Source organism: Ostrea edulis, chromosome 2, assembly GCF_947568905.1.
Source record: "Ostrea edulis chromosome 2, xbOstEdul1.1, whole genome shotgun sequence".
Lineage (NCBI taxonomy): Eukaryota > Metazoa > Mollusca > Bivalvia > Ostreida > Ostreidae > Ostrea > Ostrea edulis.
The window spans coordinates 65,384,481-65,400,200 of NC_079165.1; the positions used below are offsets into that span (position 1 = coordinate 65,384,481).

General features: G+C 35.5%; 1 protein-coding gene across 1 annotated transcript; it reads right to left on the reverse strand.

Annotated features, from left to right (window-relative positions):
- Window positions 1-4,004: 4,004 nt before the first annotated feature.
- Window positions 4,005-7,146, reverse strand: LOC130052329 (phospholipase A and acyltransferase 2-like). Its single transcript, XM_056156832.1, has 4 exons — window positions 6,786-7,146; window positions 5,760-5,946; window positions 5,289-5,418; window positions 4,005-5,208 (listed from the first exon to the last, which is right to left on the reverse strand). Exons 1-4 carry the CDS (start codon window positions 6,895-6,897, stop codon window positions 5,101-5,103), a joined length of 537 nt encoding a protein of 178 aa, XP_056012807.1. The 5' UTR covers window positions 6,898-7,146; the 3' UTR covers window positions 4,005-5,100.
- Window positions 7,147-15,720: the final 8,574 nt, after the last annotated feature.

Here is a 15,720-nt window from a genome sequence, read left to right on the forward strand (position 1 = left end):
CTACGCAACGAGTAACCCTGCGTCAAAAACGTCCAGAAACACGGTTTTTATTTGTTTTGTTATGAATTATGTAAGGAACAACTTTTAAAATTAATCAGTTATGTTTTAGTTTTTCCTTCATTTTCAAATATTGCATTCATTTAGCCATCTTATAGTTCATGTCTAGAAGAATATTTTGCTTAAAATGTTTATATCTCACGTTTATATCTCACTTCATGAAAATGTGTCCATTGAGCGCAGTCTAAAACTAGAAAAGTAATTATAGCTACATATGAAATTGATTTTGCAGTTAAAGATTCGAATATTTAAGAGAAATTAATATTTCATATCGTATCCACTGATACTGTTAAGAAAATTGTCAAATATGAACAAGATCAATCTCATAAATCCTATGAAAGATACAAAATTAAGAGATAGGCAAACACAGACCCCTGGACATACCAGCGATGGAATCAGATGCCTAGGAGGAGTAAGCATTCCATTTTGACCGGTCACACCCGTTAGCCATATATCTTGATCAGGTAAACGGAGTAATCTGTAGTCAAAATCAGTATGTAAAGAACGGACTAACAATTTGTACGAAACACTTCAGACGATCCAATGATAGCATGCATTTGCAAACAAGATCATCATGACGACCACAGAATTTGCGAAATGCTGACTTTAAGAATATTAAACATCCCTCTGACATAGATTTATTCGTCAGTAGCCCGGCTCATTTAGAAATTGATCATACATAGATCGTGCTTTCGTATATTGAATCAGTTGACAGACAAAAACACCATATACAGGTGATAATGGAATATTGTACACAAATATGGAGAAGCTAAAATTATAATATGGTTTGTCATAAAGGTGTGTTGTTAGTTTGCCGTTGACATCTATGTTTAATAAAATATCCAAATATGAAGCAGACATGGATGAATCTGTGGTGTATTTTGTCCCGAGTTCACTGGGATATATCGAATCAACATGTGAATGAAAACGAGTAGATGAAACATCGTCGATACATGTATATCTAAATGTCGAGTTGAAAGCTACAACACGATTTTTTCTCTCATATAAAAGCTTTTGAATAAATTCTGCATCTTAGAATACAAAAACAGGTCAGCTAATAATGGAGCACAATTTCTGCCCATTGGGAATTCCAACAGACTGTTGGAGACCTGATCACCAAAGACTACGTAGATATTGTCAATGAGGAACTCCAGCATATCTGTTTGGCTCAACAGCTATAATTTTATAAGTAAAAATACTAGTGGAAAAAAGAAACGCAGGTTTATTTTCGATTGTTATTATTTTACATGATTCATTGATGATTAGTTCATTGTTTTGGTTTCTCGATTATTTCATCATTACTGAATACATTTTGATGATTTTTGTTGTCTTATCACAGACGGGGCAGGATAGCGTTAAAACAAAGGTACCCTACGCCGTTTCCTATCCAAAGCAGTGGTGTGTGTCCATCCTGGCTTTAGTCGCTGCTCTTATTATCCTTAACATTGACCACATCTAGGTGTTTATTGTCCTTTGAGGAATATTATTTCACTCATGAATAAGGGCTTATGTGAGTTGAACAACGTTTTATGGGACGTTGACGCGCTTCCAAACTCTCCTGTCCAATTCGTCCCGCAAATGCACGATTGGGGACAAATCTGGACTGTATAATCGCCAATCAAGAACTGGAAGTTGTTTTTGAGCCAGAAAGTCACGACAAACCCTAGCAACATGGGACCTCACGTTATCCCGCTGCAACGTAAGGTTACATTGATGGATAAGAAGGATGTGTGTTCTCAAGACCTGATGCCGGTATGTTGCTGCTGTAAGATTGTCATGGATAACCATGAGGTGTTTTCACACCTTGAGATAATCCTGCCCATACCATAACAGACCCTACCCGACACTGTCGTTCTGTTACGCAAGCATCAGCATATCGCTCACCACAACGTCGATCCCTCTGTGGCTCTGAGACGCCAAACTAAACAGGATATTGTTGTCAATTCCTATTTATTTTCTCTTACACACCCTGGAGGTAAAATAAGCAACCTACCTGCACGTTTAAATCTGTCCTACATGGCTACAACCACGGGTCCTATTAAACGATGAACATGCAGTTATTCGATCCCATCCAAAACCCTGACCTAGAACTTACCGTTATCTTGATCCATCTATCCTTCGTCAATTCTCTCAGCTCCTCTGAATTTCTGTCGAAATATGTGTTCAACAATTGCTTTTTCAGGGGTCCGTTTTTGCCCAACACTCTATTTTGTATTGCTTATAGGAGTTATTAGATTGATCACTGTTCGTTATCTTCACCTTTCATTTACAGATCGCTAGCATAATGTTTTGATTAAAAAATTTAACCAGACAAGAAAAGTCAAGAATTTTAAAAGGACAAGGAATACACTCGATATTTCTGATTGACATTTGCATTTGATGTATTTTTTATTCAAAAGAATTGCTATTTATTAACAGAAGAATGTATGCATACAGTGAGCATATCTCTTTTATGCTTTAATGTAGCAATGGTTCTGACTTTCCCTGCCATAATAAAAAGAATTCAGGGTACAAATTACTCAAATTGAGTTTTAGTATCCTCCGCAGCATACCGTAAAAAGTCGGAAAGTGGCTGTTATCTGGAACCAAGGCCATAAACTGATAATAGACTTAAGTCTAAGTTTAGAATATTACATCAACTGATAATACACTTAAGTCTAACTTTTGAATCTTACATAAACCGATGATAGACTTAAGTCGAATCTTACTAACTTTTAAAATAATTTACATAAACAAATAAACTTTTCAGCATGTGTTTGCATTTTTTTTATAAACCAGCAGGGTTTTTTCAAAGTCTGTGGTAGACAAATCAACAGATATAACTAATTAAAAGTTTGATATAAGTCTATTCTCAGTTTTTGGTCTAGAAACCTGGTCTGTTAGTACATGAAAGGTGAAGATAACGAAGAGTGATCAATTTTCATAACTCCTAAAAGCAATGCAAAATAGAGAGTTAGGCAAACATGGACCCCTGGACACACCAAAGATGGGATCAGGTGCCTAGGAGGAGTAAGCATCACCTGTCGACCGGTCGCACCCGCCGTGAGCCTTACATCTTGATCAGGTAAACGGAGTTATCCGTAGTCAAAATCAGTGTGCCATTAACAGCCTAACAATCGGTATGAAACACATCAGACAGAACCCTTGCACCATCAACTTGTTTGGCAGTAGCCTGCCCCGATTTAAAAACTGATCATACGCAGAACAAGCTCTTGTGTATCGAACCAGTTGAGAGATATAAACACCATATGCAGGTGATAATGGAATATTGCTACACAAATATGGGAAGTTGACGATGGAGAAGCTGAAATCATCCCGTTTGTCATAAAATTGAGTAGTTAGTTTGCCTTAAGTATTTACTTTCAATAAAATATCTAAGTATAAAACAGAAGTGGATGACTCTGTGGTGTCTTTAATTTCTAGTTTACATGTAATTTCTAATGAGAGCTCGTCGTGTAGTTTACAGGTATTCATTTGTTTAAGTTAGAGATGTTAATTGTACTCAGATTTAATACTTGAAGGTTTCAGTAGGGCGATAGTCTAATGTTCTTACTGTGTCTAACACGATAGCTCATTATATACTAAACAGCACTCTGGTTTTACTGATATTTCCAGCGGGGTGGGTGGGGTGCACCTCTTTTTGAAATTCTAACACTTTATTCATCTTCTCAAACTATAAACGTCTCCATATGAGTGAAATATTCTCGAGAGGGACGATACAAGATACAATCAATCAAACTATAAAATTACAACATCCCTAATTTATTTGAATAGCAAACAGGTATTCAATAATTTCACTGAGTAGCCAACAGGTATTCAGACACAGATAAATATGAATTGGCCTTTGGACTGTCATTATTTAAGCAACAGGTGTTATCTTTTCTAAAACACGCAGGACACAGATTATTTATCTTTTGATATAATTATATTTATGAATAACAAGTGCGCATATATAATTTTTATTATGCAGTAAAAGTAATAGGTAATAAAAATAATATGCACATGTTACATTGATATTACAAAACACTACAATGCGATCAATAAGCTCATCTAGACATCGATCGAACTTTTTCCGCATATACCGAAGTCTACACTACAAAGTTAACTTAGACAGGAGTGTTTCGTTTAATGTACAAATTTGTTTTACCAGTTAATCGACTATTAAATATTTAGTCGATGATCGGTATGATTGAGTGATATTTGACCACTCAAGTAATCGTCAGCATATCTAATCGAAGTTTTGCCAATGTAATCATTTGATTTCGTTTGGTTCGTATAATCAAGGAAGTGAGCACAATTATTTATCAAGTTTTAAAGTTGGTTTTGGGTAATAAGGAAAATTCTTCTTGACAGTGCATGACAAACAAAATTATTTTTATAGCAGCTTATCGATAGCCAGTTCCATACACATGTATATTACGATACCTGAAAAAAAAAGTTATTGCCACACCGAGGTACGCACATTTGTTACTCATATTGTGCTTGCAGTGTTTTAATGGTTTCAAAAATATTCTTAATATTTGAAGTTTCACATTGAATCCGAGCAAAGTCTCTAAAACCAGAAATTTCAGAATCAAAAGATGTTTATAATAAATTTATATTGCTCAAGATCAAACATGTATATACATGTATCAACATCATCTATTGTGTTTAATTGTTTTTCCAAAGATATGAGAAATCAGTCTGAAGAATAACGTCACAATACAATGAACGAATATCACACCATAGCACTCTCCAAATCTTACCTCCATGTACCAATGCAGTTATCACAAAGTTAGGTATATTCAAATGTTATCAAATGTTATATCATACTATAAAGGACCATTGTAGACATTGTGGTTTAGTAGGGAAAACATCTGTTAAAATGAATTTATATTTGTCGTGTACACTTACATTTAACAAAGTGCAGCGTACTAAATCGAGGAAATGAACAAAATAGTCACCCAAATTAGACACAGTTATTGCAGAAATATATATATATATATATCATTATTTTACATATCAAGATTGTGATGATTTCGTTAAAATGTCAGTAGTGGAATATCAATACGTCTTGTTCTTCTCTTTCTTCCCTTTAAATACCTCTCTGAGTATTCCTCCCACGACCACAGTAGCACCTGCCACCGCCATTCCCATGAGGGCTTTGTCTGCCTGTAGTTAAAATGAATTTAATCTGCGTGATCGTATTAAAGATTGGGTGGTCAGCAATGTATTTTACAACAAAAGTGTACCTGTTCAGACCAGTTAACTCCGTATCTACAGAAAGCAGCAAAATGTTCACAGTTCTTCCACAGCACGTTGTAACCAATTTCGCCCAGCTTACTAAGTGCCTCCTTCACAACTTCATGCGCTGCTCGAGGTCTTTGAATGATAAATTGCATGATGTGATGTCTAATCTTGAAATAATTTATAGTTTTTCTGATTTCAGAATTTTGATCATTATTCTAATCATTCTTAAGCTAGTACATATATATTCGCCTCAAGATGATGAATCGTCTGTTGAATGAAAGGTGAAGATAACGTACAGTGATTAATCTCAACTCCCACAAACAATACAAAATAAAGAGTTGGACAAACACGGACCCTTGGACATACCAGAGGTGGGATAAGGTGCCTGGGAGGAGTGAACATCCCCTGTCGAATGTTGAATGGAAGAGGGTTCGTTGTAGCGAGTAGACGAATTTCTCGAATATAAATTTTACCTGCATTTTTTGTCTTTGCCGTTATTGATATCCACCTTAGAATCCAATACCACTTTCCAGAAGTTATCTTTCCTTACTACAGCTTTGTTGAATGTTTTTCCACTGATAGTAAACACGTGATTGGATTTTATGGTACCATTGAGTCCATCATTGTCGACACCACCTAAGTGCACCACCTGCTCGTTTCCTAACAAGAATTAAAACCTTTTTTTCATTTTAAATCGGAAAATATGACCATGAGCTATAATTCAATTAAGATGATTTTATCTACATTTCACTTTTGAATACCATCTTAAGTATTTTCTACATATCAGGTCACTCTTTTCGCTAAGGTTTTCAAAAGTTACTATACAAATATAATCACTAACATGAAATGTCTTTTGGAAGAAAATTCAAATCATAACCTATAACTACATTAGATAAAAATGTTTCTCAAGAAAACGTATCGCATATTTTTAAGTTAAGTGTAAAATGTTTGACATGTTTCGAAAAATGGGGAAGAAAATAGAGACTACCAATTCCTGTTCATAATTTATCCCAAAGACAAGCAAGTTTATTGTTTTATATATGAATATATACATCTTTGTGTGATGTATGTACATGTATGCGTGTAACTGAGCCGTTCCGAGCAAAAAGGCCCTTAAGTAATATAATGCTATTAAAAGTGTGAACTATAGAGAACAATATTTCAAACTATTACAGCAATATTGATTGTCGTTAAAATATTACAGCCAATCAAAAATGACAAATAACCAGTGGTTGGTAATCATGTCATCTTTCTTTGCAGGTATGCAAGAAGGGAAAAAATGACGTCGCGTTTTTTTCTTTTCGTTATGGTGTTTTAAAACATTGGTATACATATACAATACCAAAGTTTTAAAGTAAACGCAATAGAAATCTCAGTGGTCGAGAATAAGTGCGTAATAAATACACGGAAAACGTTCGTAAAGCTTATTTATTTTAGGTATAAGAGGCCGACACAAAACTTAGATAATGTTTCTTTCTAACATTAAGCTTAATTTTTACCTATATACACCCCCCAATGGGAGTACCATCCACGGTTGAATTCTAGTAAGTCCCCGGCACGTGCTCTCCTTAATATGCTTCTGTTGTGCGAGTCGTACGTCTTTGCTGCCATGTCATCGAAGGGACTACATGTAGATATGGTTGATGATCAAAATGGTTTACGATGTTTTAACTGAAAAAACCCGTAACATTATTCAGGAAATATGCTATCTAAATTAAGCATCTCAATTGCAGTTTCGATCAACACATGTAATGAAACAGGACATACGATACATCACAATCGCATTAGTCAATTCTACCAGAATGCAGGGGCCCCAAGATGGGATTCAATACGCAACTTCTGAGATATCAGCTCTTCTGTGATGGAGGTACGTTCAGTGTTCTATTGAACGCTTCGGTGGGTACAAGATGTATGCATGTATTATAGACTAGCTATGTAAATAAGGATAAAAGTAATGCAAGTGTAAAAAATTTTATATTAGCCGTTGGGTATACTTTAAACTGACCATATCAAGAATAGTATTTGTTTGAATTAGGCCATTAAATTAAATATGAAATTATTTTTTAATTCCTCTTCTGCACGAGTGATATTTTAATCAAAGAAAGATGGTGATAATAGATTTTTGTTTGAGCTATTTTATTATTGAATACTAAACATTTATAAATATTGTGTGTCTCTGCAGTTTGTGTGGTTGCATGGTGTCTGATAATTGGCCTTTAAGCAATAAATGAAGGCAGCGATAAGCATTTGTTCCCACCGCGTGTGGACAATAGTATGTTTTGCGTCTCATTGTGCGTAAGAGTTCCACAAAGGGAAAGAACTACTGGGCAACTCATAAATTGCATATTATACTGGAGTTCCACACAGGATTGGTTGAATATTGTTTAACGTCCATCTCGAGAATCTTTCACTCATATGGCGACGTCACCATTGCGGATAAAGGGCTGTAAAATTTAGGCCTATCCTCGGCTCTTACGGCCTTTGAGCAGAGAGGGGTCTTTATCGCACCATACCTGGCAGGGGCGTAGCTAGGACTATTTCAATGTGTAGGCCCGAAAAATGAAGGTTTGACAAAGACGTGAAGCACCGAAGGGGGGGGGGGGTCCTTTCCCGCTGGGGGTGACTCCCGAGAAATTTTTGAAATATTGGGACTAATGCATAAAAATTGCACTACACTGAGCATTAAATATTGCACAACTTTTGAAAGATTTTTAAACTGCTATGTCGAGTAGGTCATTGTGATCACCAGAAGTTTATTTTTAAAAAATAGACAACCATTAATCTATTCATATTATGTAGAATACATTATAAAAAGAAAAGGCCCAACGGAATAATGATTTTATATCCGATTTTAAAAACTAGAAATATATATGGACATATTATTTTTTGCATATATTTATGGACAAAAATGTGTTTTGAAAAGGAAAACAAATGTGTAGGCACGTGCCTACTCGAGCCTAACGAAGCTACTCTCCTGCCTGGTGTGACACGGGGCCTCGGGTTTTGCTGTCTCATCCGATGGACCGCCCCATTTAGTCGCCTCTAATGACAAGTAAGGGGTACTGAGGGCCTACTCTAACCCGAATCCCAACGGAAATCCACACAGGATAATGGAAATATTTGCAGAACAGTCACACCATTAATGCTACCATCTTCATAATAGATTTTAGACGTATTTCAGTTTTATACCATTATCTTCATTTCTCATTCTAATGTCTGAATGTTTGTCGAAGAATACAGCTATTAAAGAGACATGGTCATAATTTTTGATTGATTGAAATTGACAGTTTTTTGTTTTAGAAATAAATTTAAGATCTTTTAAAAATAAGTGGATTAAAAACACTTTTACACAGGATACACTTCTTATTTACAGAAAATCCGACTCCGTCATCACGCTTGTCGTAGCCAGGAAACCTCGTGCGGAGATGAGAACACCAAGATTTCTAAAAAAAAAAAAAAAAAAAAAGTATACGCCTAAAGCATTCAACATTTTGACATATGTGGGTCCCCCCAAAGCCGTTACAGTTCAATCATGTGACATTGTACGAAAATCAAAAGTTAAGTAGATGTCTCAAATGCATCTTTGCGTCAGTTTTTTTTTAAAATTTAGGTTTGTTGCTGTTTTACATGAATTAAATATTATAATTGCAATGTTCACAAATGGCAACTAACTCCTATACTACGCTAAATCCCGGATGTACAAAGAACGATAATTCTTAATAACTTTACTGGATGATAGATAACAGAAACAGTTACGTCCCTTACTTTAACATTTAAAACATAGCAATACACTACATGTAATAATGGTAAATAACTGTTTACACCAAAATCGTGTCCATGCCCCTTTAATTGAATTTAGTATATCTTCATATGACATATTCTAATGCAGATAATTTATCAAGTTATAACAAAATTTACTTTCAACTTTTGTTATAAATCCAGATTAATGCCAAAATATATAAATTATAAATGATTTATGTGTAATGAAGATTTGGATGATCTGTTTTTAAAACCACAGTATTCATTTTCAAGAAAGCAAGAGAACTCATTTATCCAAGGTCTCTCGATATGTTTATTGCCTACACTAAACTCACGTCCAGAATACTAGTATATGTAGTTATCTCTATTTCACATCTTGTAAGTTGTGGAAACTTTAATAGTATGTTGTCCGTAACAACAGATTGATTTGTGTATGAATAGCAAATGTACAGGTATTACTTCGAGTAATCTAAATTTTAACATGGATACTGAAGTCACAAAAGAAGAAAAGAAATCATGAAAATGAATATTTCCGCATATAATACTCAGTGGGGGAAATCCATCACATAAATATATTATCAAACTGTGTCCTCCTGCAGAGTGATTGGACGACCAGCCGGGATTACGAGGTCATGTGACCTGTCAAGAATAGATGGGATACAGATCTGTAAACTCGACTGCTTCGTAAAAATAAAAATTTTGTTTTTAAATCCACCTTATTTTTTAGTTTTAGCATTTTCAAAATACATTCATTTACTTTAAATAGAAATAGCTCCGCTCGTGAGGTAATAACGACGTTTATCGTCTGCGTGCTTGTAAACAAAGAAACATGAAGCGATTTGTCCGCCGATTTCTACATTGATCGCTCTGCAGTAGGACATCTCGTTATATGGATTCTTGGTAGGTATATGGACTTACATTCCCTGTTAAAGTAGTCTAACGGCTCGGGAAAATATAAACTTGGACGGGGAATGTCCATATACCCTGCCAAGAATCCATATCACTAATAATGTAATGATGATACTTCACGGCGGTTTATAAACATCTCGCACAATACAGAAAATTATTGGACAACAGGCTAAATACACCATCTCCATATATTTTTATGTTCAAAGCAGAATTTATTCAAAAGCTACTACATGAGAAGAAACAAGAAGCCCATGGGCCACATCACTCACCTGAGTCATCTTAGTCAATATCTGAAGACTTTCTATATATATTTGCATGTAAAACCGTAGTCCCTATTACGGCCCCAACCTACCCCTGGAGGCCATGGTTTTTGCAAACTTGAATCTACACTATGTCAGAAAGCTTTCATGTAAATGTGAACTTCTTTGGCCCAATGGTTCTTGAGAAGAAGATTTTTAAAGATTCTTCCTATATATTTGTATGTAAAACTTTGATTCCCCCCTTGTGTCCCCATCCTACCCCCAGGGGCCATGATTTGAACAAACTTGAATCTGCACTATCTCAGAAAGCTTTCATGTAAATATAAGCTTTTCTCGCTCAGTGGTTCTTGAAAAGAAGATTTTTAAAGATTGTCCCTCTATATTTGTATGTAAAACTTTGATCCCCTATTGTGGCCCCATCCTACCCCAGGGGGAGGGGGGGCATGATTTGAACAAACTTAACCCTGCACTATGTTATGAACCTTTCATGTAAATATCAGCTTTTCTAGCTCAGTGGTTCTTGGGAAGAAGATATTTAAAGATTGTCCCTATATATTTGTATTTAAAACTTTGATCCCCCCATTATGGCCCTATCCGACCCCCGGGCCCAGGATTTTAACAAACTTGAATCTGCATTATGTCAGAAAGCTTTCATATAAATATTAGCTTTTCTGGCTCAGTGGTTCTTGAGAAGAAGATATTTAAAGATTTTCTCTATATATTTGTATGTAAAACTTTGATCCCCTATTGTGGCCCCATCCGATCCCCGGGGGCTATCTTTTTAACAAACCTGAATCTGCACTATATCAGAAAGCTTCCATGTAAATGTCAGCTTTTCTGGCTCAGTGGTTCTTGAGAAGAAAACTTTTATCCCCTATTGTGGCCCCATCCGACCCTAGGGGGCCAGAATTTTAACAATTTAGAATCTGCAAGTATATTAGGAAGCTTTCATATAAATCTCATGTAAATGTCAGCTTTTCTGGCTCAGTGGTTCTTGAGAAGAAGATTTTTAAAGATTTTTCCGATATATTTGTATGTAAAACTTTGATCCCCTATTGTGGCCCCATCCGAACCCCGGGGGCCAGGATTTTAACAATTCAGAATCTGCACTATATCAGGAAGCTTTCATATAAATCTCAGCTTTTCTGTCTCAGTGGTTCTTGAGAAGAAGATTTTTAAAGATTTTTCCTATATATTTGTATGTAAAACTTTGATCCCCTATTGTGGCCCCATCCAACCCCCGGGGCCATGATTTTAACAATTTAGAATCTGCACTATCTAATAAATCTTATCTATTAATTTCATCTTTTCTGGCCCAGTGGCTCTTGAGAAGAATTTTTAATGACCCTACTCTGTTTTTACCTTTTCTTGATTATCTCCCCTTGGAAGGTGGCCTGGCACTTTATTTTAACAATTTAGAATTCTTTACCTAAGGATGCTTTGTGCCAACATAGGTTGAAATTGGCCCAGTGGTTTTTGAGAAGAAGTCAAAAATGTTAAAAGTTTACAGACGGACGGACGGATGGACGGACAGACAGACAGACGGACGGACGCCGGAATACGGGTGATCAGAAAAGCGCACTCGAGCTTTTAGCTCAGGTGAGCTAAAAAGCTCTTGCTGTGGCTTTCAACTCGACATTCTGATATATCGACGACGTTTTTATCTATTAGCAATCATCATTTTCATCAATATGTCGAATCGATATATCCCAGTAAACTCGAAATAAAAGACAACACAGTCTTCCACATCTGCTTTGTACTTAGACATTTAATTGAACATACATGTTAATGGCAAACCAACAACTCAACTTTATGACAAACGGGATGACTTCACCTTCTCCATCGTTAACTTTCAATATTTATGTAGCAATATTGCATTATCACCTGCATATGGTGTTTATGTCTCTCAACTGTTCCGATACGTAAGAGCTTGTTCTGCGTATGATAACTTTATAAACCAAGATGGGATACTGACAAACAAGTTGATATTACTGGGGTTTCAACAGTCCCGTTGAAAGTCAGAATTTCACACATTCTATGGTCGTTGTAACAATCTACTTTGCCAATACAACCTATCATTGGGTAGAATGTTGTCGGACGTGTTTCATACCGATTGTTATGCCGTTTTTTACACACTGATTTTGACTACAGATTACTTTGTTTACCTGATGAAGATAAACAGCTCATGGCGGGTGTTACCGGTTGACAGGGGATGCTTACTCCTTGTTATATATAGGCACCTGATCCCATCTCTGGTATATCCGCAGATCATTATTTTCCCAACTTTTTTTATTTTGTATTCCTTACAGCAGTTATGAAATTGATCACTGTCCTTTCATGATTACAAATTCACCATGCAGTAGTATTTCTTGATTAGCAAGGAGTTTTTGTCCAGTATATATTCTGTGTAAGTACAGTGTATAACCCAGAAAATATCCCCCTTTCTACCGCTCAACATACATAATACTTAATGGATTTCTCATATTTCTAGTATCTGAAATCACATTTATCATTATTGTTCAAAGCAAAAGAAAAGCAATTATTGTAGATTTCGCCGGTTTATTTCAATCAGACATGAATTCATACACATGTAATTATATCATTCAGCAAGTGAAACAGGTGAAATAACATGGCAACACAAAATGTAGACATATAATCTAATTATAAAATGTAAAAGCTATGAAGACGACAAACTGGATCCAGGAGATTCAATGTAAAGCTATGTTTGAATAAGAATAAATAATTTAAAGCATATATTAAATCAAAGTACTTAAAGTACTCGTGGGAGTTGAACATTGTGGAAATTCAGTTAGAAAAGATAGTACTGGAAGGGTAGGGGGATAAATGACTGAATATTATCATGATTTTAGATACAAATCAACTGCTGTTGTTTTTCAAAGCGTTACAACAGCAAACATGGATAATGGAAGGCCCATGGGTCACAACGCTCCTCGAGTAACTGAAGTCGTGTTGTTGTTTTCTAGAATTTCACCCCTTTATATTCTCATGAAAAATGTGACCACATATTATGGCCCAAACGTTCAAATCAATATGGTTATCAATGCCTTGCAGTTATGAAGAAGTTTTCCCCCTGTATATATACATTCAAGTTTAATCCTAGTTATAGCTAATTCTAAGGATTCATTACTTGAAAAGGTAGTCCAATATGCTAAACTATCACCTGAGTATACTACAGTCCTGTAGAGGATCAATGGAATGGTAAATAATTGTATAATAACTCAAAATAAATGAAATGCAAAAAAATTAAAAATTGTCGGGCATCGGAAATGCACAAGCCGAGTTGCGCAAGGAATGGGCATAGAGGGAACCGACAGAAAAGTTTTCAAGAATTATCAAGCAGGGAGCAAAATTTTGCGTACATAAATTTCAGCCGACTTAAATCCTTTGTAACCTTGACCTTTAACCCTTGACCAAAATCAATAGGCTTCTTTGTCTCATCAAGGGCGATAATCCATCTAAGTTTAATTGAGATCCTATAATTTGTTAAAAAATTATAGTGCAGAAAACAAAATTTTCTCCAAATTTCAGTCTATTTATAGCCACTGTGACTTTGACCTTGTGACCCCGGAATCAATAGGCTTCTTGTCTTACTTAATCGATCTAAGTTTGATTGAGTTCCTATAATTCGTTCAAGAGCTATGGTGCGGAAAACAAAATTTTCTCCAAATTTCAGTCTATTTATAGCCAGTGACCTTGACCTTTGACCTAGTGACCCCAGAATCGATAGGCTTCCTCATCTTACTGAGGGTGACAATCCATCTAATTTTGAATGAGATCCTATAATTTGCTCAAGAGCTATGGTGCGGAAATGAAATGTTGATGCGTGCCCGCCTGCCCGCCCAAAGGCACTTCATCAGATCATAAGCCGAGTTCGACTTCATCGCAACTCCGCTAAAAATGAAACACTAGTCAAATAATGTTATTTATTGCCAAGGTATTTGGGATATTATACTGTGGCTCAAACAGGGGGTGAATGAACCTGACAGTATGGAAAGCATATAGTGGAATCAGACTTGTGATGCTGGAAATCTATAGTGATTAATAAACTATACATGTACAAGATCCATAACTATTTTTTTTCTTCAGTTTGTGAGGGAGAATCCTCATGTCTCTTTCATCTGTAGACAAATAAACAATGTGTTTTGACCAGAGCAATTTCTAATCCTTTTTGCAGCATAAATTCAACATTGTGGCAACTGGGTTAAACTTTGATAGTGAAGTAATACATGGCAGCACCTTATCCCATGCTCTTAAAATTTCTGTTTGACACACTCATGACATCCACTCAAACATTACAGAGTGCAGCAAAATCCCATTGTAATAGGGATTCAAAATGGATAACTGGTACAAAATATGTTACATACTATTAAAAAAGGATAATGAATTTGACATATTGATGTCTTGGAAAAGGAAATTCTGACATCGGGGCTCTAAGCGTTTTCAAACATTGTCATTTGATAAAAGTGTTCTACATTTTTAAAAATAGAGATTAATATGTCTTTACATACATAGGTGAGAAAGTTTCCATTATTCCTAGCCGAGACATAACATGTATGTGCAAAAAATTCATAAACAAATATCACACTACTCACGTAGAAAATGTGGACCTTACCGTCATCAAGCGCAGCGAAACACGCCATTTCGAGATTATAGTCGACGAAAGCTCGGTAACAGTAATGAATAAGGTACACTCATTTTGTATCTATTTTGTGATTTTCTTTATTAAAAGGAACAGTTCTCTAATGTGTATAGTGCAATTACTACGTAATTCAATAACTTGAAGCATGAAGCAGTTTCACTTTGCCACCGGATATAAGAAATTGTATTTCGTATTCCGATCCCAATCGAAAGTTGTTGACTGGGAATGACGTGTTTTAATTCAATCTACATGTAACATCAAGCATTTTTTATATCACATTAAAACAAAAAACCAAATATCTATACATACACAATGTTGTAGAGTTATTTCTTGTAAATTTTCTGAGGTTTCGCACCATATTCGATATTTCGCGCCACGGTGTCAATAAGGCTTGTGTGCAGTTGTCGTTCGTTTCCCTATCAATGTTTATAGGTGACGCTGCGCTACAAACGACAATTTTCAACCTTATCTTTTATTTTTCTATGTCTATCAGTATCAATTTGATCGAAATCTTGTATTCAAATTAATTTGAATACAATATCATTGCATTTATTTACATGTCAATTATCAAAATTAGATTAATTCAGAAAAGTTACATGGATTATTTAATGGCGGATGTTTATAAAAGTTTATGTTGATTTACCTAGGAGTAAATCAGCTGACACAGAACCCCCGCTGACGACCACTATACAAATCAATACAAATTACTGCGCAGAAAAGTGCGTGATGACCCAGGGAGATTGAACATAGTTCAACTCCCAAAAACAGCAACAACACCCAAAATACCCAAGGGTAAAATATTCAATACATTTTGTATATAGTGTGGATAAAAGAATAAATATGATA

Coding starts and splice junctions, on each gene's coding strand:
- LOC130052329 (XM_056156832.1), bottom strand. CDS start 6,897: ATGGCAGCAAAGACGTACGACTCGCACAACAGAAGCATATTAAGGAGA. Junction 5,947..6,785: donor CCATTGGGGGGTGTATATAG/GTAAAAATTAAG, acceptor AATTCTTGTTAG/GAAACGAGCAGGTGGTGCAC. Junction 5,209..5,288: donor GAGTTAACTGGTCTGAACAG/GTACACTTTTGT, acceptor TTTTAACTACAG/GCAGACAAAGCCCTCATGGG.